The sequence below is a fragment of the Stigmatopora nigra genome, chromosome 19, assembly GCF_051989575.1.
Source record: "Stigmatopora nigra isolate UIUO_SnigA chromosome 19, RoL_Snig_1.1, whole genome shotgun sequence".
In the NCBI taxonomy this organism is placed as follows: Eukaryota; Metazoa; Chordata; class Actinopteri; order Syngnathiformes; family Syngnathidae; genus Stigmatopora; species Stigmatopora nigra.
Genome location: NC_135526.1, coordinates 5,479,083 through 5,488,774, shown reverse-complemented (window position 1 = coordinate 5,488,774; position 9,692 = coordinate 5,479,083). Strand labels below are relative to the sequence as shown.

General features: G+C 41.4%; 2 protein-coding genes across 3 annotated transcripts; both read left to right on the top strand.

The window, feature by feature from the left end:
- Positions 1-390: 390 nt before the first annotated feature.
- Positions 391-2,985, top strand: zfpl1 (zinc finger protein-like 1). Its single transcript, XM_077740189.1, has 8 exons — positions 391-564; positions 1,003-1,110; positions 1,184-1,295; positions 1,374-1,567; positions 1,721-1,796; positions 1,880-2,071; positions 2,181-2,298; positions 2,377-2,985. The coding sequence occupies exons 2-8, from the start codon at positions 1,009-1,011 to the stop codon at positions 2,561-2,563; spliced, it is 981 nt and encodes a 326-aa protein (XP_077596315.1). The 5' UTR covers positions 391-564; positions 1,003-1,008; the 3' UTR covers positions 2,564-2,985.
- A 145-nt stretch (positions 2,986-3,130) lies between these two features.
- LOC144212373 (uncharacterized) lies at positions 3,131-9,288 on the top strand. 2 transcript variants are annotated; one of them, XM_077740187.1, is made up of 8 exons: positions 3,131-3,863; positions 4,103-4,269; positions 4,354-6,346; positions 6,853-6,881; positions 6,980-7,138; positions 7,212-7,278; positions 7,355-7,459; positions 8,044-9,288. In XM_077740187.1, exons 2-8 carry the CDS (start codon positions 4,139-4,141, stop codon positions 8,824-8,826), a joined length of 3,267 nt encoding a protein of 1,088 aa, XP_077596313.1. In that variant the 5' UTR covers positions 3,131-3,863; positions 4,103-4,138; the 3' UTR covers positions 8,827-9,288. The 2 variants fall into 2 exon arrangements, with proteins under 2 accessions (XP_077596313.1, XP_077596312.1); XM_077740186.1 differs by having other exon boundaries at positions 4,351-6,346; positions 8,044-9,287.
- The last annotated feature ends 404 nt before the right edge of the window (positions 9,289-9,692 follow it).

The window sequence follows — 9,692 nt, the reverse complement described above, 5'->3', positions numbered from 1 at the left end:
CTCACATATGACAATATTAGGTTATTTTTTCAGGTGAAAAACTTATGAACATTTTAAAGTTTTTGTGAGAAAATACAATGTTTTTGGTCAAACTGAATCAGATCATTCTATATTCCATGCAATGATAATAACAAACACAGAATTATTTCCTATTCATATTATTCATGCACTTTTCATGATAAAAGTAGCAAATGAAGAGCCATATTATGGTTGAAATATGCAAAAAAGAAACATGCAATTGTCTTTTCAGGATCAGCTTTTGGCTTTTGTATCATTATTATGTGGTATATTTGCATTCAGATTTTGCAATGATTTATATTTGACAGACTTTGGATGCCAGGGCATTAGATGGCGCTCGTTCCTGCATGAGAAAATCCAAATTGTGGAAGCAAGGCGGAAGAGACGTGGCACATAAACAGAAGCAGGAAGAAACGAGTCCTTCTCAAGTTTACTCATGGCAGATCTCTCCTTTCTCTTTTAGATCGCAAAACCAAACTTGTTGAATGTCATCCTTATTGTATTTCATATAACCAGCAGGACTTTATTGAAGTCTGTGTCTCACAGGTAACGTCGTTTTTTTAATACCCTGACTCGCCTTCTTTGCTTGAATGCAATGGTACATGGCTTGCTAAATATATTGTCGCACCTCGGGATCAATCTATCTCTGGATCTTAATCTTGTCCCCAAAAAAGTTTGATCCCATAGCTTCCCCGATCTAAGACTATTATAGCATTTCAGAATGTGCAACATCAAAATCATTGGCTGTCTTTTATGTCGACAGATGCACCAGAGTTGCTTAAGGAATGGGCGATTTTTACATTAACCATACAAAAACATTGTCAGATCACCCCAAAATTAAGGAAACGGGTCAATAACCTTCCTAACGGTCATAACGTGTTTTATAAGCAAACTCATTGGCTACCATTTTGAAGCATTGGATGTCCTGTACTGGGTTCCTGCATTATTTTATTTTGAAAGTCTTCCTAAAAATCTTCCACACAGGAGACTATGGGTCTCTGCAAGTGTCCAAAGAGAAAGGTGACCAATTTATTCTGCTTTGAGCACCGTGTAAACGTGTGCGAACATTGCCTCGTCTCCAACCATAACAAGGTCAGTTGCAAAGGGGGAAGATGATGCATAGATAATATTGTACATATTCATTTATTACCTGCATTCTTTTCAGTGCATTGTACAATCCTATCTCCAATGGCTTCAGGACAGTGATTATAACCCAAACTGTACACTTTGTAATATCCCCTTGATTGCTGAAGACACTGTCAGACTCATCTGCTATGGTAAGATAACATTCACAAAACATGATTCTATTCCTTCTAAATTATTTTCAGTTCCATTAAGACACTTTGATTCTACAGATGTTTTTCACTGGACTTGTCTCAACGATTTGGCAACCCGGCTACCGCTCCATACGGCTCCAGCAGGATACCAGTGTCCCAGCTGTCAGGGTCCAGTGTTCCCCCCTTCCAATCTGGCAAGCCCGGTCGCCGATATGCTAAAAGATCAGCTGTCATCGGTCAACTGGGCGAGAGCGGGTTTGGGTTTGCCACTGGTAAGGATTTTTGTCCATTTGAGACAATAAATACTTCACTCATACATTGCAATTGTAAAACTAGATCAACCAGTTCATACTTATCTGTATTTTCTAATGAGCCAATAGAGTGTGTGTATATATATGAGATGAAGTGGTAATTTTTACCTTTAGATCGACGAGCCAGCGGATATTCAGGAGGTCACAGCAAATGATGTTACAGACTACACTGACTGGTCGTCGTTTGATGGTGAGATTACTGCAGTTTTATTGGATGATTTTATCAATCGCTAAAATACTGATCTCTCTTTTTTTTCTCCTCTGGTATTGCAGCACAAGGAGAAAGTCACCTTTACCAAAGCCACTCTTACAATGCCAACCTCAGCCAAGCGGAAAATTCGCTGTCGTCCCCAGCAGAAGACCAATATGGGCTATCTCCCAAGAATGGGGATCCAAATCTGCATGATCACTCTGTAGTCAACTTTCCAGAGGCTACTACAAGTGACACCATTACTTTACATGCAGGTGAAGAATGGTCTTCAGAAATATGCACCCAGCCTCTTTTTTTTACACATTAGGATCTAAAACTATGCCATTTTTTTCTAACTTTGGTCACATTTCTATTATCATTCAGGATCATCCCCAAGAAAGGTTTATGACACGCGAGACAATAGCTCGGTCACGCAGATGGACTTCGATGACGACAAGTACAGAAGACGACCGACTTTGAGCTGGTTCGCTCAAATTCTCAAGTTAGTAATATAGGTTTAGCGTCATTATTTATTGTAATTTTTAATCTAAATTAGTTGTTTTGTTTTATTTTTTTCCAGGAACCGCACAGGTAAGAAGCGAGGATCGTTGTCTTGGAAACAGCGAGTCTTCATGCTCCTTTTGGTTGGAGTACTAGGATTCTTTACTTTGATTATTATAATGGCCAAACTTGGACGTGCGTCAGCTGGTTCAGACCCAAATTTAGATCCTCTTCTAAATCCGCACATTCGTGTTGGCAAAAACTGATTTGTCACCAAATCCACACGAATTAGTACACAGAAAGAGCATGGTAAGATGGTAGAACAGTATTTGGCCAGCAGAGCGAGCTCTATTCACATCGCCAACTGAAAAGTTGTTCTTCTCATTAAGGACCAACCAAACGGCGTTCAGGTGATTAGGTCAAACGGGGCAATAATTTCATTTACCTGTAGACTATCTAATATTTAAACACAAAATTAAATATTGCAAAACCCTTCGTTATGATGTATATATTTGTGAATGTAAAAAAAAAATGATTCCCTGTTAATTGTGCAGTGCATCAGAATGAGTCAAACACTTAACATATTTTGCGTGCATTCTTCTTTTGAGTGATTTTAGACACTTTATTTCTTTTGCTCTTTGGGCTTCTTTTTGGATTATATATTAAATGGGACTACTCTGGACTTTTATTATGTGGTTGTGTTTTCATTCAGATTTAGAAAGTCCTACAGTAGTACTCCAAAAGTGCTTACTACAGCCTACTTTTAAAAAAAAGTCACTCACTTTACCTGAAATGTACTCAAATGGGAACGGTCTTTTTCTCCCAGTATTAATTCTGGAACTCTCTTAACTCTCCCAGAGTACCACATTTAATTTTACTCATGCATTTGATCATTTGAGGGTAGCTTATGCTGTTGAGTAGCATCTCAATAATAACCCCGGGCAAGGCAAACCTGATTGGAATTATTCGCAAGTACATTGTGTTTGCAGTGTATGCATTTTTTTTGTATTCTTCCAAGTTTCCATTGCACTTGTTTTAACCGTTCCTAAAAGTTTTTACCATTGTCATCTCCAACACAAAACAAAACTTTCCAGCTTTTAATTAATGCAAGATTTTATGGTTGAATTGTCATTCTATTGGAATTCAATGCATTTCTCACTAAGTTTGAGCATTAGATTGCCCATTGCACTGACATAATAGGGCCATCCGGATCAATATGTTGCCACATGCATACAACATGACCGTTTTACTGCTTATTTCTTTCTTCTCTTATCAGACTGAAGAATAATGTTGACGTCTAAAATCCAATGCCAATGTATTGTATTGTATCTTATAGATTGAGAGATTTTCCTATACGGTTCTAGTAAAGTGTTGTACGTCACTATGACGCTAAGAATTGACCCCTCTGTCATTGACGAGGCTGAAGTTTATCGAATTGAGAGCTTTTGTGTGTGTGTGTTTCACACACATACACATCATCGTTCAATTAGAAAGGGCATCCCATAGAATTTCAGTCATTTTGCTCCTGGTACAAAGCATCAGTGAACATCTGCTTCAACTGAAAACGTAAGTAAATATCTATTAGTTTATACTAGATGAATGAATATGTTGGATAATGCAGTTTTTAATATAGTCTGTGGCTACATTATACGTTTTTATCAACAAGTATATGCAAGTTATGTTATATTTTTGTTATTTTAAATGTAAGTATAAATGAGTAGTATTTGTACTAGTTATGTTTGCAATAGCTTTACTCTGACTACAAAACGGCCCATTTTCTGATTTAAATATTTCCTTCCTATCAGACCAACTGTATACTATTTTAATTGAAAACTTGAGCCATGTGTGACCAACAAGAAAAAGCCAAGAACCACAAAGCAGACGGCAAATCTCATCAAATGAAGCGTCATCACAATAAGCAAAACCGCCATCAACAACAAAGCATCCACCCACCGGAAAATGACTACCAAGAGTATGTCAATTCAATCATCATTTCAAATTCCTTCCTTGACTTGCCTACCATGACTGATTTTGACTTTCTCTCTTCCCAAAGTAGCATCCTTTCCACAGAAGAGGACAGCTTATTGAGTGACTGTGCCCCTCGTCGGCGTCGTTCCCACGGTTACTACACCAAACCAAACCATGGCCATCCTTCCCTCTCTGAAACTTCCTTCACGTCCTCTTACGGTTCTTCATCCCCTTCATCCTCCTCAAGCACCGCCTCCTCTTCAGGTTCTTCCTCATCCAACTCTTCCTCCACTTCGAGCCTCTCATCCGAGTGTAGCACCGACGGTTCGGATACATTTCTCCTCCGTAGACCCCCACATTCCCTCTCCTGCAATAATCTCTCCGAAAAGCCCAAATATGTAGACGACAACGCAACTTGGAGTGATCACAAAAGCCGTGTGGGCAAGCAGAAACGATCAAAAGGCACCCAGAGGAAAACCGGAGAGAGTATCCGCAAATCCAAGTCAATGGAGGCTCTGACTCATCCCCCAGAAAAGCGCTCTTTTGCCAATCCGGAAGAAGAAGACAGAAGAAAAAGTGAAGTCAAAAAGAATCTAATGAAGGAGAAAATGAAGTTCTCCGCCTTCCTCAACGAGATCACTCGCCAAGTGCTCAGCCCAATGAGACTCACCACTCTGGGTGTCACGGATGCCCAAAAAGCCAGCGGCGTGGAACCCACATCCGTTAGATCCAGGAAATCTGAGAGTAGCGTGGAAAGGAGGAGGAGTCGACCCGTTAGCGCCGATTCCGCCAACTCTAGTCAGCGTTCTCGTACCCAGGTTCCAAACTCTAAGTCGTCCCGCCACCATCGCCGCAGCCACGGTTCTCCCGACTCTGTGGAATCTCGGCCCAGAAGCTGCACCGATATAAACTGTCTGGACCAACACTCGTCGTGGTCTCAAACTTCTTCACGTCGCTCCCGTCCACCTTACGACAAAGAGCGGCGCGGTCGGATTCCGGGAGATCGTCAGTATCGTCACCATAGCGACCGGCACAGCCCGGGTTATCCCCCCCGCCACAAAGGTCATCATCCCCATCAGCGTAGATGTTACACTCCTGTTTTTTATCCCGATTGCGAGAGTTCCGCTTCTCATCCCGGTAAACATTCTCCACGTCATTACCACGAAGACGAGCGTGACGATGACCGCTACGGCGTTTCGACTCCCCGCAATCGCTCCGACTACCAGAAGGGTGACCCTCATTTCCATCACCGCGGCTATTACAGCCACGGAGACGGTCGCTCTCCCAACACGCATCACTGTGATCAACCAAACCGCAATCAAGCCGCCACTCGACATCCGATATCCGAAGGCTCGTCACAGCACCGCAAAGAACACCACGGTAATCATTTCAAAACAAAACGTCCAACCACACCACGCCAACGCGGCGACCACCCCAAGTCCAAACATCACCATGCCCGTCATCCAAACTCAAAAGAGCATTATGCCGATCACCACAGCGAATCTGCACTCCGCGGAGACCACCCGAGATCTCAAACTAGTGAATTTGATCGCCGCGGAGACCCTCACAGGTCAGGCCATCCTCAACAACGTGGAAACCCCCCTAGTCCGAACCCTCAGCATCACCATGGCGATGAACCAAATGAATCGCATCAACCTGACAATGAAGCGAGCAAGGGTTCCCATCCAGAACACCACCATCGCAGTCCACATCGTCCACATCACCACTCAGACAAACCCGGTCGAAATCTTGAAGAACCTCAAAAGGAAGGCCATCTGCAGCAACACCACGGAAGAGATGGTGCTCACCACCAGCATCGCCATGGAGACCACAAAAGCCAAAGCAATCATCCCCAACACGAAGCCCACCGTAGCCGCATGGGTCATTCCAAGCCACGTCCAACGTGCCCTCAAAAGTCTCCTGAACATCAGGATCAGCAAGCCGATAGAGAATCTGATGGTCGTCAACCTCCACAACAGAAGGACGTTCTCGCTTGCAAGATTGACTCTTCAAAAAAAACCAGCGGCTCTTCAGGTCGGGTTGAGGAACAAACCGACTTCACCGGCCCGTCAATACCGCAAGTATGGCATGAATATTTAATGAACAATTATATAGAGTTGAAATTCACATTACTCGTTTTATCACTTACAGCCATTGACAGTGTTAGACCTCCAATATATTATGATGTGAAGGGTGAAATAAATCATTTTTAATTCATTGCTCATTCAATGGATTGGATGTTAGTGGTTATCAATGGCAGGCAATGAGTCAAGTTCTGGACACCATCCGTTATGTTACTCAATCCTAAAAGCCAAATCAATAATTTCCATGTTCAGATTGCTTGATAGTTATGTAAGACTTCCAATCATTTGCACCCTATTGAATTTTCAATGTCAATTTAAGTAAAGGTTTTTTTTTCCATTAAAAAAACATATGATAGTCATTCAATATTGTCAATGGCAGTGAATTAGTGCTAAAAAAATCTCCTGCACTCCCAGAATTATCATAAATAAATTAGTCTTCTAATAATGATTCTCCACAAATGTCTCTGCTCTTTCTAAATCTATTTTTATTCTTGTTTATCCAGGAGCCAACACATGGAACTGACAAGATTAAGTAAGTATAGCAAAAAAAAGAAACATCTCATCTCACCCTGTATAGATCATTTTTTTTAAATAAATGACAAACTTTTTTTCTTTGTCTTTTCCATGAAGGGTTCTCGAGAAGGAAAACGAAGGTCTGCACCAGAATCTTTTAAAGCAGGCCGTCAAAATGGAGTGTTTTGGAGAATTTTTAAGCAGCCATAAGCTTCTGGAAGAGGAACTCCAGAGGACCAGAGCAGAACTGAGTGACCTCACTGAGAGTTTCAAAATGTAAAGGATGTGTAAACATGTGAAAATAGCTGATTTGAATGGAATTTAAAAAAATCTTCTGACTTGTTTTTAGACTCCACGAGAACTGTTCGTCCACACAGCAAACAAATAGCCTACTAGAGCAAAAACTCAACTCTGTGGTAAGTTCTGGTTTTTGGACTGAGTTGGTGAAAGTGACTTGAAATTATTGACATTTTATTTTTTCTACTTGGATAGACTAGAAGCATGGAAGGAGAACGTGAACGGCTTAGCCGACGTATTTCAGTCTTGACGGAACAAATGGCCCCTTCAAACTTTGCCAACAATGTGGACACATCGAACGTAAGAATTTTAAATCTTTTTAATGTCTTTAGCATTAAGCTACAGTAAAATAATTCAACTACTGACACACTGCTAGCCCACTGCTCATGTTTCAGCACCATTGACAGCGCCTATCCATCTTAACCTGGAGGAGCGAATAAATGAAAGATTGGACGTCTATCACCATCAATGACAGCCAATCAATGAAGAAAATAAGATATAATGTTGGATTTCGTTTTAGCAATTTTGACCAATGTGTTGTATTTCCTATGCACTATTTTGTGGAATTTAAGTCACACTAGCCAAAGAAGACACAATGTATAATAATATATTTATATATATTAAAATTTGCAATAGAGTACAAGTTATCCAACATGTGAAAGTAATTGTAAAATGACAGGCTATTAATGGTAAATATATATATTTTTTGATATTAATTCCCTAAATAATACAACATAACAAGCTGTTGGCGGTCGAAATAATAAAAAAATATATAGTCGCAAGGCCATCCAAGCTATGAAAAAATTGCAGCTTACTGTCCAAAAAATACAGTCCACAATGAAGTGAGAACCAATTGTCATTCCCATGTTCATTCTTCTTCTCAGGTCAATTTGGTGCAGCACAAAAGCATCGAGCATTTCCACCCAGACGATCCCATCCATCAAGTCATGCTCCCTCTTGCCCCTCCACCAGTCCAATTCATGGACAGCCAAAACTACGAAAAAGTCAAAGCCGCAGGTCAGGACCAATGCCTGGGATCGGTCCCGGAGGAGGAAGAATCCGACTGGTCGGAAATGGGCGACGAGATCCCCCGATTTATACTGACGGGATCCAGCAGAAGCCAAATGTGGATGGACAAAGACAGCGAGTCGGGAGGTGAAGAAATCATCCGACTTCAATCTCCTCGACCTCTGCAAATCCCTCATCTCCAGTTCACCATTCACAATGAAATGTTACCCGCCCCGCCGGCCATTTTGTGCCCATCTAGTTTGCCAGGCGAGAGCGCATTTCGGATCGCCACGAGTCCCAACATAAGCTCCACCGTACTGATAAGGTCAGCGAGCCTGGAGGAGATCCCACTGGCATGCCATCAAATGCCCAAGGAGTTGAGAGGAACGGAAGCCATGATGGACCTCCACCAACCCGCCGACGAAGCCAATGGCGATTTAGATTTAGACGATGAGATCATTCATCGTTGGAGAACGAACAACAACGGGGACGGGGCAGAAAGCGCTCCATGCAGTCTGCAGTCGGTTGAACGGGTGCTCCACCAGTTTAGCTTTGAGCCTCAGCCCATTGGGGGAATTTGTCAGAGCAGGTCGGAACTGCATGGCTGGACGGAAGGAATGGCGGAGGAGGTCTTAGGGGGCGAGCAAACGCAACTTTGATAATGTGTCAAATACAAGGCTTGACTCTGTAGCTCAATCAGAATGAAATACTTTTGTTTTATTTTCCACCCGGGTGCTGTAAAAATAGAATTTTTAGTTCCCTGTTTCCTTGCAAATTCCTTGATTGGATTTGCTTTTTCATCTTGAAAACACATTGTATTTTTTGGAAGATCTGTTCATGTATATCGAAAAATCTTACCCTTAATCCTAAAAGTCCTTTATCTCAATATCTCGTCAACATTTAAGTAGCTAATAAGTTAATATGGGACAGAGTGGGAAAGAGGTAGTCTTGTTTTTTTTTTTGTTTATTTTGGAATATATTTATGCTTTTGTGTGTAAATATCTTACCTCTGTAACAATACCTCACCTGCCAGGGGAATTCTATATTCAGCATAAGACATTTGCTCTGGCCATGTATTGTAACTAACATAAAAAATAAAGGCCATGATAAACACTTATTAGAAATGTGCTTTTCCACAGTTCTCACTTTATCCAGTCTGGTCATCTGAATTTCCCCTGTGTCCGCCGATGTAGACTCCACCCACTGACCCTGCACGTGGTAAGTATTGATAATGGATATTATGGGATGTACTTGGTGCACAATGCTCTATATAGAAATCTGGGTCAGCCTATTGATCCTCAAAGACCTCAGATGACTTTTTTAGGGGCTCTCAGGACAGATTCATATTTATTATGTACATTGCAGAAAATGTTTTCCTATCTTGATTTTAATTTATAAGCATCTCACATTGACAACAATAAATAGCTTGCATTTCAGCACCATGGAGAGTGTTAGATGTGCTTTAGTGTATAGGGTTAAACTGTCACCACTCTCTTTCTCTCTCTCTCACTTGGTTAAATCCATT

Coding starts and splice junctions, on each gene's coding strand:
- zfpl1 (XM_077740189.1), top strand. CDS start 1,009: ATGGGTCTCTGCAAGTGTCCAAAGAGAAAGGTGACCAATTTATTCTGC. Junction 1,568..1,720: donor CGGGTTTGGGTTTGCCACTG/GTAAGGATTTTT, acceptor TTTTACCTTTAG/ATCGACGAGCCAGCGGATAT. Junction 1,797..1,879: donor TGACTGGTCGTCGTTTGATG/GTGAGATTACTG, acceptor CTGGTATTGCAG/CACAAGGAGAAAGTCACCTT.
- LOC144212373 (XM_077740186.1), top strand. CDS start 4,139: ATGTGTGACCAACAAGAAAAAGCCAAGAACCACAAAGCAGACGGCAAA. Junction 6,347..6,852: donor CCGGCCCGTCAATACCGCAA/GTATGGCATGAA, acceptor TTGTTTATCCAG/GAGCCAACACATGGAACTGA. Junction 7,279..7,354: donor AGCAAAAACTCAACTCTGTG/GTAAGTTCTGGT, acceptor CTACTTGGATAG/ACTAGAAGCATGGAAGGAGA.